Source organism: Emys orbicularis, chromosome 7 (assembly GCF_028017835.1).
Source record: "Emys orbicularis isolate rEmyOrb1 chromosome 7, rEmyOrb1.hap1, whole genome shotgun sequence".
In the NCBI taxonomy this organism is placed as follows: Eukaryota; Metazoa; Chordata; order Testudines; family Emydidae; genus Emys; species Emys orbicularis.
The window spans coordinates 103,601,135-103,621,124 of NC_088689.1; the positions used below are offsets into that span (position 1 = coordinate 103,601,135).

Genomic DNA, 19,990 nt, shown 5'->3' on the forward strand with positions numbered 1-19,990 from the left:
TAAGGACAACAGGGAGGGACCATTGTGATACTCTAGTCTGACCTCCTCTATAACACAGGCCATAGAACTTCCCCAAAATAGTTCCAGCTGGAATTATTTTGGGGAAGTCCTTTGGCTTATATTATACAGAAGGTCAGACTATATGATCACATTGGTCCCTGCTCGCCTTGGAATTTATGAGTCTGTAAATGAACATAGGTGAGACTTGTAAAATTTTGTAATCTACCATTGCAGACATCAGTGGGCCAGGGCAGTAGGACGAGCCAGGAAGATCCCCCATAGAAATAGAATTTGGCCAGTCTGTCCTATGGGCATAAAGAAATACCACTTTAGTATTCCAGGGCTATAAATTGTATAATATTGACTTACAAATAATTTTCAGTCTAAATTTACGGTTGCAAATCAAGCAAAACAAAGAAGGGATCTTTAGGTCCTCATTTGGGTTGTAGTTCACTTGCACTGATTTTACACTGGTGGCAAAAGTTTCATTGACTTCAACAGGGTCAGGATTTCACCCTTTGACTTCACCAGAGTTACTCTTCATTTACACCAGTGTGAGATCAGAATCAGGCCTTTATTTTTAATTTACTCGTTTTTACATATGCAGATGCAGGGGTAACTGTACTCAAAAAACATGTTTGCACATGCAGACTATGAGGCTAGATTGTGAACCGTTTGCTGACACTGGGGAGCAGTTACTCACAGGAGTAGTCTAACCGAACTAAATGAGATTGCCTGTGAAGTACCTAAGCTACTACTCAGCATGACTAACAGTGGCAGAATCTGGCTCTAAAGGGTCACTTGCACAGCTAGGTATTTACATATATTCATTTGCAATCACGCATGTTTTTCATGTGAATATTGGTTTTGTGAATGCATTTACTGTTTGTGCATATTTTGCAGGTTCAGCTTAAGCCTTGTTTGCAAATTTATCTTTTTATGTATAAGAATAGTTCAGAAAACTGTGCTTTTATATAGAGCTTTCCATCTAAGCACATCAAAGCACATTGCAATAATAAATCCACACACTACCCCTAAAATATTAGTTATCTTCTGAGTTATTTTCATTGAGGTGTTAAGTTATGATAATTGAGTTACTTTATCAGGATGACTCATAATATAAGGTAACTCTGACCATGTGAATGTAAGGGTCCACAGGGATGGAACCCTTTCCAAGATCAGGGCCTTGGTTAGTATTACTAAATAAGGGACAGTCATTTAGTAATCTGGTCAATTCACACTTATTTCAATAGGTATGATATAAATGCAACATTTAAAATATAATATTATAGTACTAAATGCATGTGTTTTAGAGGGAAAATAATTATTTCCCATGCCCATATTAGATTTCCCTACATAAATATATCCTTCCAAATATTTACTAAACAATATATATGTAAGCACTTGATTGGTTTTTGAATTAGGATCACCATAGGCATCGTTAATATTATGAAAAAAATCAACAGCCACATTTGAATCACTGCCTTTATGCTCTTAAAAAACATTATTGTGCCCTTCATGTTTTTAAAGATATTTTGACAACTTGGATGCTTTTTTTACCTATGTTATTGTCACCATATATTTGTATCTCAGATTTTTTCTGCAGCATCATATCAATAAATTAATGCATCACACCCTGGCATAACGTAGTGCCCTTTGATACACTTCTATAACAGGAAGCATTTGATCTACACTGTTTACTCGTATCCACTGTCTCACATCATATATGTACATATATATATTTTAATATTTTATCATAGAATTGCAGTTTGCTTCAAATGCATGATATAATCAGTTTTGCATTGTTTGCAGTTTGATATAGTGTAGCTTAAAAGATATGCATTTCTGAAGTCAGAAGGTTTATTTGCCACTTTACTTTCACTGCAGGGTGAGAGATGTCAGAAGAGTTATTATTGAGTTAATAACTGAAGTAATTGAGAGATATATTTACTTCTTTGTATGCAACAAGAAAAACATGGCATTAGATTGTTAGCAGGTTGTGAATATTTGGATCAGGAAATCTAAGGGAAAGGTTTGTTCTCAGTTGATCTTTTTTTTTGGAAAGTAAAGAAAGCTGCTGATTTGGCCTGTGATTCACCAGAACATAAGAATGGCCAGGCAATTAAAACACTATTAAACACATGCTATTAAAACACTATTCATAAGCATGGACTTTATCACATGCTTAAAATTGAGCATGTTTAAATGTTTTGTTGAATTAGGCTCTTGGTGTAGTTGGAGCATGAGAGAAAAGATAGCAACATTAGGCCAAACTCTTATCTTATGCATACCTGGCTACCCCATTAAGTGCAGCGAGGCAATCAAGGAAGGCAGAAGGCAGAATTTGGGTCAGTGATTGTGAGTGTGCCTATTCCATAGCCTTATGCCCAAGACGAATATTGATACATTGAGTGACAAACCAAATCTCAAATCTTGTCACTGTAATCTGATACAAATGGTGATTTCAAATACAAAACCCCCACCAGATTGGGCAGACATATGCCAGTCAATGCTCAGTGTGGTTGGATGCCTATAATACACCCTTTTCATCAGAGGAGTTGATGCAGGAGGTTTCAACAGGCTGCCTACAGGAAGTAGTTCTTCAAACTCACACTTTTGTCAACATGCAAGGTCAAAAAGAGCCCTCTCTGCCCAACCCCAAAATCTGAATTATAACCTCATATTTGTACCACAAACACATAACATGCCACCCGCTTATTCTGTTCACATATGTAAACACTGAGTATTAGCTAATGTTGCAGAGATTGTAATTAAGATTTTATATTAGGGTGATTATCAGTAGGAGGTGGAAGAAAGTTCCTTTGTGAAGATGCACTGTGCCATTGTCAGTAGAAACATGCTGTGTGGACATTTAGGGTACAGTTAAGAGATGTCCCACACCTTGACATTCCTTGCTTTTAAAGGTTTGCAGTGAACGTATGTTACCCTTAACCACATTAATCCCTTTTAAATGAAGTTTTTGCTTCTCAATGTGTATGTGTGTACTCTATGAATTATCACATAGTTACATTAATTACAATCATTCATTTTAGTAGACACCTAGATACTACCCTGACAGATATGTTATAAATGCCAGAGAGAGAGAGAGAGAAAATAGATAAAAAGGGTCTGATTTTAAAGCTTTGGTATTGAAAGTGCCTCTCTTGTAAGGGACAAAAGTTGAATGTTTTTGGCCTCTAGAGAAAAAAATAACACTTCACTGGAAATGTTTTCATTTTTGTTTCTAATGCCTAGCCCCATACTGGTTATTATTCTACTGTATATCATTTTAAGGAGGATGTTTTCTTTTCTCATTCCTGGCCTGTTCTCACCAGTATCTATAATTCATAATTCCTTGTCTATGACATCATAACCCTCTCCAGCAGTTGCAGATTAGCTGTCACAAATAAAGGATTAAGACCACTTAGACCAAGGAAGCTGGGGGAAGAGATGAATTATGAGAGGAGAATGTGCATGTACACAAATGTCCTTTAGATAGGAAAACAAACAGAGGGATTTTACACTCGTCTTCGCTTGAGCCCCTGCAGTGGTACTATTCACATACAAATTTGGTAATCTAGTCTCTGTTTTACTGTTCAGGAATAGGAATTAAGTATTGTCTGCTTCCACAGTATTTATTAAATCATAACACATGGAAAAGATGGAGCTCAAGCCTGCTATCCAATACATTGGTCATCTTTGTCCTGGACAGTCTCTTTTATAATCAGTATCTTAACTCCCAGTCTTTAGATGTGTAAAGAGATCTTGTCACAGCTGGTAAACACAAAATATTACCAACTTTCTCCGATGTTGTTTTGAGCTTGCCTCCCACCAGCAGAAGTTTGTCCAGTAAAAGATACTACCTGACCCACTTTGTGTCTCCAATATGCCGGGACCAACACAGCTACAAAAACACTGTATACAGGGAAGATTTTGTAATTTTGGACCAGATCTTCAACTGGTGTAAATCTTCCTAGCTCCATGGCCCTTTATTTTTAAGAGGATTTGAAAAAGAATTGTTAGTTCTGTAGAAAATAACAACTGCACCAATATTTTAACAAGCTGTGTGTCTATATGTACTAGTGCTGGTCTGTGGTTGATTTAAGTAGGTCACTATGTAAATGATTTATCTTGAAGGTTCTTTTTTTATATATATATTCAGTGAGTTTCCTATGCAAGCAATGATCTGATATCACTTCTTTCTTTTAACCTCTCTGTGTGTTTTGTACAAACGCTTACAGAGCACAGGCACTGTATCTGATTTACAAGGTGCTGTTCATGGTGTTGTCTGCTCATATTTCTGAGGACAGGACCTAGCCCTCAGTTAGCATTAGTGCAGTGCTTAGGAATCGGGTAGTTTTCTTTTAAATAGCTTTTAATGCCTTTAGTATCCCTTACTGTTTTCTATATTTCAGAAACTACTAGAACCTAGCCACAGCAGCAATGTATATAGTTAGATAGGATTTGCAGGTTGTATATAATTAGAAAACATGGTTATTTTGATTCCACAGTCCCCTTGTGGTCCCTTCATAGTACCTATGTTGTCTAAAAAGCAAAAGGCACAACAATTAGACTCTTAATACTACTAGTAATGATCTGGCTGTAATGGGCTCATATATTTTGGTGTTCGTTTTGCACAGCTGCAGTGGAGTTGCACTGGCTAAGTTCTGGAGCATGGGCAGTGTGTTCAGAATCAGCATGGAAGCCCAGAGCCTACATAAGTATTATTCTGCCAGGGATCTGTAGGTTCCGAGAGTGAAACCCTATGTTCATTCCTAGGGAGTGCCAACTCTACCTACTCTGTCCTCATCATCACTTGATTCTGATGGATCCATCTGGGGAAAACTCTTCAAGGAGAACCTTGGAGTGGTTTTCTACCTCCCTTTCCTCCTCACATGAGTAGAGGAAGCCTAGAATTTGGTCCACAATTGTCAGATATGTATAAAATTCCATGTAAATTATTAGATCTATGATGGTTAGTTTTTAGACCTTGAAATTCTAACATACCTATTTAACAATCAAACTCAAAACATGCCTGGATAGGAATAAAAGAGAAATGTTTTGTATCATTGGCAATGACAAAGCTTACAGCAAAGGCTGTCTTCCTAACAACGTCAACTGCACTAAAAATGTTTGTGTCTCTCTCTAGCAAAGTAGTATCTGTTTCTGTTAAGCCCCGCAGAGAAGAATGTTGAGCAAAGAATAGTTCAGTTAAATAATTCAGTGAGTCACTTCACTTTAAGAAACTCGTGATGTGATATCAATACCCAGTGATTAGAACATGGTTGGACAACCAGTGAAGGATGAATTAAACCTAAAAAAAGAGCTCAGCAGCAAAGGGACTTTGAGATGCTGCTTTAACACAAAAGTCTTTGTCTCCAGTTTAACTTATTGTTTATATCTACAATGTGAAACATCCTGCTCCCATTGAAGACAGTGGCAAAACTCACACTGGCTTGCATGGAAGCAGGGGTAGGTCCTATTTTAGTATTTAGTTTACAGTGACTCCTTTTAGCTTTTTGACAGTAAGCTTGTAGTATTTGGTTTTACTCAACCAGTAATGTCATAGGAAATGTTAAGGAGTATTTTCTAATGAGGATAATCATGTTTATCCAAGAAACAAACAAAAATTGTTAATTTGCATTTAGAAATTCAAAATGTCCTTCCTCCTATTTATGGTGAAGTTGAATTAATTTTTTTTATCTTTTGTTTGATTTTAATATATAATGTTCTTAATTTTTTAAAGCCAAAGCCAACTGAAACTGTCACAACTGATGAGTCTGGGGTAAGATTAGTAAACTGACCCCAGTGGTTGTACCTCTACTTGAGTTTATTCTTTTGACCATGTCTATTTTTTCCACCGATTTTTCTGTATTTTTCATAATTGTCCTACTAGCAAGGTGTATGCAGTGGTTTGCATTCGTTGTCAATGTACTATTGAACTCTACTACAAATGAACCCAACATGATCCTATTAACAAACTAGGAAACTTGGAAATGCATGTGATGTGTGAGGCATTTCTACAGATCCTGTGTTCTTAGCATGTAATTTTTCCTTTCATATCATGCTTATAAAGATGAAAAGACCCTAAAGTACATTTTCAAGTCTTACCTCTTTCACCATTGTGTTTGTTGTTGTTTTTCTGAAAGTGTTGCATGTTCTGCTTTTTATTTGGTTTCACTTCTCCGTGATACCCTTCAGAACTCTGAAGACAGCGCTAGAATCTCCATCACTTTTTTCCGTCTCTTCCGAGTGATGCGATTGGTGAAGCTTCTCAGCAGGGGTGAAGGAATCAGAACATTGTTGTGGACATTTATTAAGTCATTTCAGGTGAGCATGATAATGTTAAATCTGCCTTTTAATTGTAAATAAATCTAATTTAATTTTTATGGCTCAGGATGCAGTAGCAAAATATTACTCTTGTAATTATATGTTACTGCTCATTACATGGAATTTAAAATACACCTCTACCTCGATATAATGCTACCCGATATAACACGAATTTGGATATAACGCGGTAAAGCAGCGCTCCGGGGGGTGGGTGGGCGGGGCTGCGCACTCCAGTGGATCAAAGCAAGTTCGATATAACGCGGTTTCACCTATAACGCGGTAAGATTTTTTTGGCTCCCAAGGACAGCGTTGTATCTAGGTAGAGGTGTATATGGGATGAAATCCTGGCCCCACTGAAGTCAATAAAAGCTTTGCTATTGACTTCAATGCAGCCAGGATTTTACCCTTAGTCTTGTAATCTTAGGTTTTACAATGAGATCTATAAGCATCAGAGTACTTATTCTACAAGTGACTTTGTAATTCTAAAGATGGCTTTTCATACAATTGCACAATAAGTTATATATGATATATTTATGTAGGCCATGTTCACCTACAGCATACATAACTAAAGATAGATGATTACCAGTACTTGTTGGGATCAAAAATTCTCAGAAGGATATGAACATGTCTTCAAATGCTTTAATTTTGTGATTATGTAAATGAGGTATTTACCTCTTTAACAGATAGATGTCTAAGGTCCTGAAACTGCAAACACTTATGCACGTGAAATCGATCGAACTACTGACATGTATAATATTAAGTGTTTACGTTTTTGGAGAATCTGGGGCTAACTGTAATTAAAATAAAATAGAAGAACTGATGTTTTGAAATAAATAAATATCTTTCTGGCAGAAATCATCTGAAATATTTATTATTTGGTTGTAATATGCTGATTCTGAAGAGTGGAAGTGCCATCCATGCCACTGACATGCATATATTACATGTCAGTTCAGATTCTGTCCCCTCCTCTGGCTACTCTACATTGCTTAGACAGAGCAAAGTGGCCTAACCTGTCTCTAAGGAGCTAGCTGAGAGTTCCCCTAGCATAGGGTAGCTCTCACCTGGAATAAACTGCCTCTTCCCCACAACATAGGGGTGTATCATGGGGGAGGACATGTCATGGTTGGGAGGGCTTAAAGCACACCACTTTTCTTCCAATTCTCAACTGGCATATGGTCCCGTAAGAGCCACTCTAGTTGTCATAAGCCTCTAGACTCCTCTAACTGACACTGAGACCAAGGCCTCAGCAGGTCTGCCCTGAGAATCAGGAAGTGGTTACAAGTCCCTGACTGCCCCACCCCTTTTTTCTGTGTTGAACAGATTTGCCAGCAGGAGAGATTCTGGGCTATAAACTAATAATGTGCCCATTGTATGTGGAAGAGTATTAAGTGATTTGAGCTCTTATCTGACATTTTAATAATTTGTACAAAAACTAAAATCTTGGATAAATCTGTATAGAAGGGCTAAATTATTTTTTTAAAAAGCTCCACAAATTGAAATTATTAAAAAATAATAGAAGGCTTTTCCCATTGTTTTAGGCTCTGCCATATGTTGCTCTTCTGATAGCTATGCTGTTTTTCATCTATGCTGTTATCGGAATGCAGGTAATTATGAGTAATTTTCCCCTGAAAATGAGCACGTTGCCATATTCCCGCTGATAGACTGTTCTTTCCCATGACACTGGTGTTCTGCCCATGCTAATAAAGACATTAGGCTAGATCTGTGTGCTAGAACGACCCCCATGTGAATTCCTGTGTCCCCAAAGGGTATAAGAGTTTGGCACAGCCCAGGAAAGAGGGAAGTCTCCAGTACAGTTAGACTGGGGTGAGGAACATCCTATATGGAAAAATAACAGGAGTACTTGTGGCACCTTAGAGACTAACAAATTTATTAGAGCATAAGCTTTCGTGGGCTACAACCCACTTCTTCGGATAAAGCTTATGCTCTAATAAATTTGTTAGTCTCTAAGGTGCCACAAGTACTCCTGTTATTTTTGCGGATACAGACTAACACGGCTGCTACTCTGAATCCTATATGGAGTGGCTTTCCTTTCTGATTCTCCCCTTTTCCCCATTCATTCACCAGAATGGGACAGATGCCCTTATGATTTTTAATTTGACATTATGCATGTACAGCACAATAATATAAATCTTCCTAAAACAGGTAGGATAATGGTCTCTAATATTCTGTAATATCACATACATATATAATACAATGTCATATAATATCTGAAATACTCTACTGGGAAAGGAAGGCTGGTCATGTGGTCAAGGCACTGGATTTGAACTCAGGAGTTCTCGATTCAATTCCCTGTGCTGCCACTGACTGACTATATGACTTTGGGCAAATTGCTTCAACGCTCTGTGCCTCAGTTCCCTGCTCTGTGTCTGTCTTGTCTATTTAGATTGCATAGTCTTCAGGATAGGGATTATGTCTTACTATGAGTATATGCAACACTAAGCACAAATGGGATCTTAATCACAGTTGTGACCACTAGGTGCTAGTGTAATATAAATAATAAAGATAACATAATCTGACCCAGAACATAGGAGGATGTATAAAACTTATAATAATAGATTCAGTGATGTTGCACTGAATGTTTAAAGACCTATTCTGTAAATATGCAATATTTACTGCATGTTGTCAGATTTGCATTGTTACCAGGGAAGAAGTGAAGAAATCAGAGGAAGCAATTATCATATTTGTAAAACTGTTTTTCATACATAGAGATGCTAATATAAACTGCTGGATTATGGCCACTGTTCATTTAGACAAAATTATGTAGAATGGAATCAAAAATAATATTTGATCCCAACTTCTGCTTGCAGGTATTTGGTAAAGTTGCCATGAGGGACAATAATCAAATTAACAGAAACAACAATTTTCAGACTTTTCCCCAAGCAGTCCTGCTTCTGTTCAGGTAGGTATATTTTAATCTTTGCTTTTATTAGCGCCTACGGGTTCTTAAACTGACATTTGGAAGATGCTTCTAGCTTGTGTAATGTCAGCTTGCTTAAAATCTGTTTGAAAGTTAGAAGTAATTTAGCGTGACGGTATGTAATCCTTTCTGCCATACTTTCTACTGTTCACTGACACAGAATAGTCTTAAGAGTGTATGATATGTACAGAAGAATAACCTAAAGTCACTCAATCTATTAAGAGAGCTTCCATAAATAATATCTAATGGGAAGTGTATTGTAATTTTCTTGATACATTAAGGGCCACATTATACCTGGCCCTAGCCTGAATGTGCAAAGGATAGAGACGGTGAAAGGAGACTTGGCCTCCATTGGGCCCCTGTCAAGGCTGTATCCCCACTTTGAACTTTAGGGTACAAATGTAGGGGCCTGCATGAAAACTGCTAAGCTTATCTACCAGCTTAGCTCTGGTCCCGCTGCCACCATTCTCGATGGATTCCCTCCCTGGGAAGCCTTGAGAAACCTTTCACCAATTCCCTGGTGAATACAGATCCAAACTGCTTGGATCTTAAACAAGGAGAGATTGACCCTTCCCCCCTCCTTCCTTTCACCAACTCCTGGTGAATACAGATCCAAACCCCCTTTGGATCTTAAAACAAGGAGAAATCAATCAGGTTCTTAAAAAGAAGGCTTTTAATTAAAGCAAAAGGTAAAAATCATCTCTGCAAAATCAGTATGGAAAATAACTTTACAGGGTAATCAAACTTAAAGAGCTCAGAGGAATCCCCTCTGTCTTAGGTTCAAAGTATAGCAAACAAGATAAGCACTCTGGTAAAAGGTACATTTACAAGTTGAGAAAACAAAGTAAATCTAAGACGCCTTGCCTGGCTTTTACTTACAATTTTGAAATAAGAGAGACTTGTTTAGAAAGATGGGGAGAACCTGGATTGATGTTTGGTCCCTCTCAGTCCCAAGAGCGAACAACCCCTTAAACAAAGGACACACACAAAAGCCTTTCCCCCCCCAAGATTTGAAAGTATCTTGTCCCCTTATTGGTCCTCTGGGTCAGGTGTCAGCCAGGTTACCCGAGCTTCTTAACCCTTTACAGGTAAAAGGATTTTAGAGTCTCTGACCAGGAGGGACTTTAGTACTGTACACAGTATGGCTGTCACCCTTCCCTTTATAGTTATGACAGCCCCTCATACACAGGGGCCAAGCACAGTGGGGACATGATGACTTCACTTGCTGAGATCCACTGTTGTGACTAGCCTCTGCTAAGGGTAAGGGGATTGCATGCTGAATCCTCTTTTATGGTGTCAATGCAGCTGTGTTTGACAGGAACACCAGGGGGATTGAGTATCCCTAAAACAGAATGCCTTCTCTGGTGATGCAGTTCTGCACTACTACCAATGTAGGACTGTAGCTTTGTGCCACAATTTCACCCTAAGGATTTTGATCATATAAAAAAGTCAACAAAAGGTTTTTCAATATGTTGGATGTACTCATGTACTGATATTTCTATGGTGTTACCTAATTAACTTTGAACAATGAAGGTCCTTTGTTCAAGAGATAAGGAACATTGAAATTATTAGATAAGAATGTCATGTGGCAGTAGTTCAGATACAATAGCTAATGTGACATTTCCTGATCAAACGTTGTTTGCTAAAATGCTTCAGACAATAAGAGGAACCTTTCTGTTTTAATTCAAATCTCTTAAAAAACTGAGGACCAAGTTAAGACCTCAAATGAGGTGAAGGGTCCTAAGTTTATTTGTGCTAACCTATAATTTGCACTGGAAATCACCAGCCACAAGTCATGCCAATTAACTCAGTGAAGCTCAGAACCACACTTCTTGGATGCCAGGAGGGAAATGAAAAACACCACAAAGCAGTTTGGCAGTTCTGTCTTGTGGGAAAAAATCCCTCTCAGAACCCACAAGGGTAATTGGCCACCCCCCAGACAAACCATCTAAAGCAGAGGTTTTCAAACGCTGGGACTGAGGAACGTTCAAGGGGGCGAGTGGTGACATCAGGCGGCTCAGGTTTCAGCTCTGCATGACGGGGCTCAGGGAGGGAGCATCACCTCCACCCCCTGATTCACCTCAGCGGGGCACCCAGCCTGTGGGTCAGTGTCAACATCCACCGTGGCTGCACTGATTTACACTGCCAGCAGCCTCCATGCCCAGCGCTGGCTCCGCCCTCAGAGATTGTCGCATGTGCCCTTTCCCACCCTGAAAACCTGAGGGGGGGGCAGGTATTGTACCTATTTTTGTCTGGGATGTGGGAGTGTTCAGCTCAAAATCTGTAATTGTAATTCAAAGCGGGGGCTCAGCTCAAAAAGTTTGAAACTGCTGATCTAGAGGGAAGGAAAGGGGAGGCTGGAAAAGGGTTTCTCACACTGGCCAGCACCAGGGCCGGCTCTGGCTTTTTTGCCGCCCTAGGCAAAAAAGCCACCGGCCGCCCCCCCCTCCCCCCCCATTGCGGCAGGGGAGGGCACCGAGCCCGGCTGCGGGCCCGCAATCCCCGGTGGCCAGAGCGCCGGGAGGAGGGCGGAGAGCCCGGCTGGGGCTCTCCGCTCTCCCCGGCGGCCAGAGCGCCAGGAGCAGGGCGGAGAGCCCGGCTGGGGCTCTCTGCTCTCCCCGGCGGCCAGAGCGCCGGGGGGAGGGCGGTGAGCCCGCCGCGGCTCTCCGCTCTCCCTGACCGGCCGGAGCGCTGCGGGGAGGGCGGCGAGCCCAGTCGCGGCCCTGCTCTCGGGACGGAGTGCCCCGCCGCGCCGCCCCCCTCCAGGCGCCGCCCCAAGCACATGCTTGGTGGGCTGGTGCCTGGAGCCGGCCCTGGCCAGCACACTAAAAGGGAGCAGCGTGGCCTCAGTTACAGCCATGCAACCCCCCAGGTACTGATTGGGATTCCATTGGTATAACTGAATGGAGAATATGACCTTGTAAAAGGGTTTGCGCTGGGGCTCGACCCTTCAGGACAGGAGGGGAGCCACACCGACTCCCTACTGCACGAATTAAACAGTCAGTAAGCTCAGGTCTCAGGCCCTCTGGTCCAGGGGGCTGAGTAAACCACCGTCACAGAACCCAGGCCCTCTGGCGCAGGGCTGGGCTGGCAAACAGTCAGTAAGCTCGGGCCCTTGGATGCAGGGGCTGAGCGCAAACAGTTAATAAGCTCAGGCCCTTGGATGCGGGGGCTGAGCACAACAGCTAATTAGCTCAGACTTTTTGTCAAGGCTGTATCCCTACTTTGAACTTTAGGGTACAAATGTAGGGGCCTGCATGAAGACTTCTAAGCTTAACTACCAGCTTAGTTCTGGTCCGCTGCCACCATCCCAAAGCTAATTCCCTTTCCTGGGTAGCCTTGAGAGACCTTCACCAATTCCCTGGTGAATACAGATCCAAACTCCTTGGATCTTAAATAAGGAGAAATTGACCCTTCCCCCCTCCTTCCTTTCACCAACTCCTGGTGAATACAGATCCAAACCCCCTTTGGATCTTAAAACAAGGAGAAATCAATCAGGTTCTTAAAAAGAAGGCTTTTAATTAAAGAAAAAGGTAAAAATAATCTCTATAAAATCAGTATGGAAAATAACTTTACAGGGTAATCAAACTTAAAGAGCTCAGAGGACTCCCCTCTGTCTTAGGTTCAGAGTGTAGCAAACAAAGATAACCACTTTAGTAAAAGGTACATTTACAAGTTGAGAAAACAAAGTAAATCTAAGACGCCTTGCCTGGCTTTTACTTACAATTTTGAAATAAGAGAGACTTGTTTAGAAAGATGTGGAGAACCTGGATTGATGTCTGGTCCCTCTCAGTCCCAAAAGCGAACAACCCCTTAAAACAAAGAGCACACACAAAAGCCTTTCCCCCCCCAAGATTTGAAAGTATCTTGTCCCCTTATTGGTCCTTGGGGTCAGGTGTCAGCCAGGTTACCCGAGCTTCTTAACCCTTTACAGGTAAAAGGATTTGGAGTCTCTGGCTAGGAGGGATTCCATAGCACTGTACACAGGAGAGCTGTCACCCTTCCCTTTATAGTTATGACACCTTTTGTAGCAGGGGCTGAGCACAAGCAGTCAATAAGCTCAGGCCCCTTGCAGCAGGGGCTGAGCACACAAGTAGTCTATTAGCTCTGGCCCTGGGTCAGGGCGGAGCACAAATAGTCAATTTAGCTCAGGCCTTCTGTAGCAGGGGCTGAGCACAAGCAGTCAATAAGCTCAGGCCCTTTGCAGCAGGGGCTGAGCACACACAGTCTATAAGCTCAGGCCCTTGGAGGCAGGGGCTGAGCACAAAGAGTCAATTTAGCTCAGGCCCTCTGGAGCAGGGGCTGAGCAGGCAAGCAGTGTAGTAGCTCCGGCCCTGGTTCAGGGCGGAGCGCAGAGGCAATTAGCTCCAGCAGGTAAGGGCTCAGGTTCCTACCGGACCTTTGGGTGAGGGGGAAGCCTGCCACCCGTGTGTAGGGGTGGCAGGGGGGGGACACAGGCCCACCCACTCCACTGTGTCCCAGCCCGGGGCCCTAGCAGCGATTAGTGTCGCTGCCGGTCAGTGGGGTATCCTGACCGAAACACACTGCCATGGGCTCACAGACCTCTGTAGCCTGACTAGGGTCGGCTATCCCCGGGCTACTTCCATTATCCCCCTCAGGGCCTACCTCGTCTGTGGCACCGAGTGCGGTCCAGTCCATCAGTGGAGCCTCCTCTCGGCCGGGGCTTGGTGGCAGATCCGGTAGCTCCGTAGGGAAATCCGGCCACTGGCCCTCGGGCGGCTCCTCAGGATAACAGCAGGGCTGCAAGGGTTCTGGCGGGGCCTCCCCTTCAGGGTTACTGTGGGGGAGCTCCACGGGCGCCTCCCAGCGACGGGAGCGGACGGGCTCCGGCGGTTCCTCCTCGTAATGAGCTCGGGGCAGCTCCGGCCAGCTAGGGCATCCACCTCGGGCCTCTGAGGTATCCTGGCGGGGAGCTCCCGACCGCACGTCTGCTCCCTGCGGTGGCCGGCACCTGACTGAGCTCTGGCTGCCGGCCTTTATACTTCCTGTCCCGCCCCGTGACTTCCGGAGTCTTCTCACTACAGACCTATTAAGAAAACAACATCTTTTAAAGCAAATTACTAACAGATGGGCATTTTGGTGGGCCTGCCATAAATAAACCACATTTTCAGGCATAAATCAAAATATGCACTCACAAACAAATTACTTGGCATGCAGATACTTTAGGCACAGTCAGTTACCTTTAACCAGTTAGCACACACAAATATGTGTTAGCCTCCCCCTTTGGAAAATATTAATCGTCTATAATAAGAGTATGTATAATGAACCCTGTATATGGTGTCCTGCCAGAAAGAGCTAGCCTCTTCCAGCCTTATCCTCTGTCTCCTCATTCAAGGTGCTTCTCTTCTGCCAATCCTGAACACTAAAGTACAACAAACTCCTTCACCACAGCAGTATGTATGGGTAGAAGCAAGTGATACATTAGAAACAAAAATAACCAAACGAGGGGTCAACTCCTACAAACTCAGCTTGGCATAGTGCTTCCAACTATAAGTATGTCCCACATGACTTCAGTGAGACTACTCAAGGTAGTAAGCACTGTGTGAGGAGTATAGACTTCATGGGTAACAGGTCAGCCTTTAGGTTGACCAGTTCCTATCTACCACGCCAGTCCCTCAAAGGTTCTGGAACCCATGTTGCTTATAGAGAGAAATGATCAATTTTCCCTCAAAAACCAAGTGTTCCACTTCAGGGACCAGTTATGGAAAGGACTGTAGGGGCAGTTCTATGGACCACTAGTAGGTGGGTCACACAGTTGCCTCTTATTTACCCTAGGCACCCCTTGCGTTCATAAACCTGACTTCTGGGGAGGAACATCCAAACAACTCAGGCTTCCAAATTTGTATACAGTATTTCATTAACTAAACTAAATAACTAAGCAAAAACATAAAATACATACAAACAAAAAAGAAAGTGGGTTAGTATCAAATTAATCTAATTATCAGGTTGATTCAATTATATCGAATAAACCAATAATTCCTCAGAAGCACTACAGAATGATTTGTAATGGCAGCAATAATTAGCCTCAAAAGTAAGAAGATATTATAGAACTCAGTCCCAGCCTCATGAGCTATTTCACTTCCAACCAAAGAGGGTCAGATCCCTGCTGGGTTGAAGCTAATGGGAAGACCACAGCTTTGATGTTGATTAAGGCACCTGGTGATAGCCAATCTCTTCTATCTCCTCCATCTCCAATACAGGGACACCATGAAACATTCCAGTACAACTCAAGATGACACAGCTTATTGCATTTAATATTCAAATGACAAATTTAGGTGAAAATAACATCATTTTTTCAGAATTTAATATGCAACTCCTAACCCACGACATATATTTCTGTGATATCTTTTAGGGTATTTTCAACACTTTTAGCTGCAGGTGTGATTCCCAGCTCAAGGAGACATACTTGTGCTAGCTGTCATCAAGCTAGCATGCTAAAAATAGACTGTAGCTACGGCAGCATGAACAGTAGGGTGGGTTAGTTGCCCAGACGATGTGCCTAGAGTCTCAGATGGGTACATACTCCGAGCAGCTAGACTATCCCACCGCCCACACTGCTGCGGCTACATTCTGTTTTTTGCTTGCTAACTCATTGAGAGCTAGTGCAAGCACATCTCCTCAAGCTGGAAATCACATCCTCAGGTGGAACGTAGACATACTTTTAGACAGCAAGGTTGTTTTTGGATATTGAAACACTATCCCACAGGCGCCATTGTCAAATAAATTCTGTAGGTTCTAGCTGCACACATACACACACACACAGACACACACACACATGCAGACACCCACCCCACACTATACATTACACTACCAGTCCTCTTCTGGAGTGCTAGAATGCTAATGGAGAGCTCATTATGAAACAATAATTTTTGATGGATCTTGTCTTTGTTTGTGCCCTAATAAAGGTGTGCGACTGGAGAAGCGTGGCAGGAAATCATGCTGGCTTGTTTGCCTGGAAAACGCTGTGATCCAGAATCTGATTATAGTCCAGGGGAAGAATTCACATGTGGAAGCAACTTTTCAATTATTTATTTCATCAGTTTTTACATGCTTTGTGCATTTTTGGTGAGTTCAGTTAGTGTTTAGAAGCACAAGTGAGTTTTAGCATTTTGATTGGACAGTAAGCTAACAACAAAAACCCAGATCCACAATCCATTTTGTAAAATATTTTTTTCAGAGTTATATGTTTCAAAAGGACACCCAAATCCTTTAGTTCAAACTTTAGGCCCAATCCTACCAGCAGTTATATTCATATAGTTACTCCAGCATGAAGTCCTATTGACTTCAATCTTGCCATATGTGCAGGAGTAGCAGTTTGCAGGATTGGGCCCCAAGATATATGAAATATGCTATGATAATGTATCATTATTATTGATTTGTACCATCATACCGTCTAGGAGTTCTATTCACTGACCAGGACCCCGTTGTCCAAGGTGCAGTACAAACACAGAACAAAAAATCCCTGGCTCCAAGAGTTTATAGTCTAAGTATCAGACAAGAGACAACAGATACGGATAGACTGACAGGGGAGTACGAGGAGACACTGACGGTATCTCTGCAGTGCAGCTAGGAGTGAGCCTTCCAGCCCAGGTAGACAGACTTGTGCTAGTGGTGCTTGAGCTAATCCACTAAAAATAGCAGTATGGGCATTGCAGCCTGGGCTGGAGCCAGGGGCGGCTCCAGACACCAGCGCTCCAAGCGCGTGCCTGGGGCGGCAAGCCGCGGGGGGCGCCCTGCCGGTCCCTGCGAGGGCGGCAGTCAGGCAGCCTTCGGCGGCATGCCTGCGGGCGGTCCGCCGGTCCCACGGATTCGACGGCAATTCGGCAGCGGGTACGCTGAAGCCGCAGGACCGGCGGACCTCCTGCAGGTATGCCGCCGAATCCGCGGGACTGGGGACCTCCCGCAGACATGCCGCCGAAGGCAGCCTGCCTGCCGTGCTTGGGGTGGCAAAAAAGCTAGAGCCACCCCTGGTTGGAGCTCAGCTCTCTAGCCCACCTGGCCTCCTAGGCTTGAGGGCCCAAGCTCCAGCCTGAGCCGCAACATCTCTAAGGCTATTTTTAATGTGCTAGCTACAGTCTCATTAGTGTGAGTCTGTCTGCCTGGGCTGGAGTCCCAGCTGCAGTCCAGACATAAACTGAGACAATATGGTCAGCATAGTAGGCTGTGATATCAGCTCACAAGCAGGCTAACCATTGTCAAGGTTTTTGTAGGCCTCATGGCACAGTAGAGTTTTAAGGAGGGTTTTAAAGGAGGTTAATGAGATGAGTTTCTGGGTGTTTATAAGAAGCTTTTCCCTGGCACGATGGGCAGCATGGGAGAAGGAACAAGGATGCTTGTTTGAAAATGTAACAACTGGGCAATAGAGGCTGACCTCAAGGGCCAATCAGAGGCAAGAGTCAACCTTCAGTACTGAATGAGAGATGCTAAGTAGGGTGAGAATAGGTCATGAAGGGCCTTGAAAGTGAAGCCAAGTAGCTTTTGTTTGATACGATAGAGAAGAGAGAGCTGGTAAAAGGATTGAGAGAGAGAGGTGACGTGGTCAAAGCAACTGGAAATGATCATTTGAAAATGATCTATGCAGCAGTATTCTGAATGGATATCAGCAGGGCAAGATTGCATATGTTATGTCAATATAAATAATGATAAAGAATAATGTTATCATATTTGCTGGGAAAAGTTTAATATTTATCAAATCTAGTATCCACTAATACTATTTAACCAGCTTGAATTCTAATTCTGCTGAAAGTTTAAAGTTAAATTCTTTCATATAAACACATATGCCAGCAAAATGAAGGCAAATATAAATTTTGAATTGCTTTTTAGATTATCAATCTGTTTGTGGCTGTCATCATGGACAACTTTGATTATTTGACACGTGACTGGTCTATTCTGGGTCCACATCATTTGGATGAATTCAAAAGAATATGGTCAGAATATGATCCTGAAGCAAAGTAAGTTCGATCATTTCTCTGCCCAGATATCCCTAATGAATATATAAAAGTAAAGTGTTAAATACTTTCTTCAGAGGCACATATAAATGTGACAAATGGTACGTATTTATTGTAGGGGAAGAATAAAGCATCTTGATGTAGTTACGTTACTGCGACGCATTCAGCCTCCCCTTGGTTTTGGCAAATTATGCCCCCACAGAGTGGCGTGCAAGGTAGGTCTTAAAATAAGTTCCCTATGTTGTTTTTCTCCATAGTTCATAATTGTACTGCTTTACCACGATAATCCTGTCCAGTTTCATGGGTGGGGGAAATTGTCCTTCTGATAAGCTCTCATTCACCACCGAATTACTCCAGTTTTGCATTATGTTTATTCTGCCCACTCAAATCAGTTTGTTATTTCAGTGAATTGATTTCAGTGTAGTTACACCAACATAAAGCACTTTAGGAATAAAGAAGTGGCTGTATAAATGTAGCATTATTCTATTTTCATTATCATAGTTTGTGTATTTCCAAGAAACTGGCTAAAACATAATTTTACCAATGAAATACTAAACAATATGGTGTTTTGTTTCAGTAAACCTTCAGTCATACGGCATTTGTGCTACTTAACTATGTACCTACAAGAGACCATAGAAGCTCTTATACTTGGCAGTGAATCTTGGAGAAATAGTTTCTTTTAGAGGGACGGCCAGCTTTTACTCAATGTTTACTTTTTTTTAACTTAGTGATTGCAAGTGGCCTTGCATGTATGACATAAGCTCATTTCCCCAGGATGCCTGTTTTTGCTACCTGCATTCAGAAGGAGAGAAGTCAGATTTACGAAACCCCTGCAGTTTTTCTGAACATGTTAAACATCTAATTGTGATTAAAATGGTTCTGTTTTCATTTTACATTCTGTAGCAATTATTTCACAGAGAAAAATTGTCAGAAATTCCACTTTCGGGCCTACACACAAGTATAGGAGAGAGCACTCCATTCCTTAATTTGTTAATCAAGGGTTGGAGTTCTGCACAGGGGCCTGAAACCAGTGGGTATGTACTTGGCATGGCTAAGCTGTGCTTCTGCTGCCGCTACTCATGTCACAGTGTCTACACTGCTGTTTATACTCAGGCTAGCTTGAGGAGAGCTAGTGCGAGTATGTGTGTGTGCGAGCAGAGGAATCACATCCCTAGCTCATAGTGTAGACATGGTCCTACACTAGAACAGAGGAAATATCAATTAGATAGGAAAAAATTCTGATAGATCAAATAGTGTAATTTTATCAAGGTCACTGAGGCACTGCTGTGAGAGAGATTACTGCTTAAAATGCTGATGGTGATAGAGTAGATGACAATTCAAGTCTTATGCAGAGCCATGCCCTAGTTGAATCAGGAGGTCCTTTCCAGACTGATTCAATATAGTTATTACTGATTTTCCAATTAGGCGGGCTTACTTAATTAAACGAATCTGAGATGTGTGATACTGTGTAAAGCACTCCTGGAAAATGTAGTAGCTTTTGCAAGTCGGTTTTGATGATGTGGCTCTTGGGTGGGCATGCACATGAATACAAACAACTGAAACAAGCTAACTGCTGAAAACAGTGACCCAGATTCTCTCATGCAGTGCAGCTGTTTTGTGCAGCACTACTGGCACAATCTGGCCCTAAAGTTGTCAGACCTGTCCCTGGGAGGATCCCCTCAATACAGGGGATCTCTGGTGGCAAAGAGCCAGCACAGAGGCTCTTGCACCACTTCACCACCCCCCACCCCAT

The 19,990-nt window shown here is 42.3% G+C and overlaps 1 protein-coding gene across 2 annotated transcripts in view; it reads left to right on the forward strand.

The window, feature by feature from the left end:
* The window catches only part of CACNA1D (calcium voltage-gated channel subunit alpha1 D), a 412,523-nt gene that overhangs the window by 327,356 nt on the left and 65,177 nt on the right, over positions 1-19,990 (forward strand). For both annotated transcript variants that reach the window (XM_065407208.1, XM_065407209.1), the window contains 6 exons: positions 6,202-6,330; positions 7,869-7,934; positions 9,159-9,250; positions 16,195-16,354; positions 18,113-18,240; positions 18,356-18,452. In XM_065407208.1, the coding sequence (XP_065263280.1) occupies positions 6,202-6,330; positions 7,869-7,934; positions 9,159-9,250; positions 16,195-16,354; positions 18,113-18,240; positions 18,356-18,452 (672 nt within the window). The remainder of the gene's footprint in view (positions 1-6,201; positions 6,331-7,868; positions 7,935-9,158; positions 9,251-16,194; positions 16,355-18,112; positions 18,241-18,355; positions 18,453-19,990) is intronic.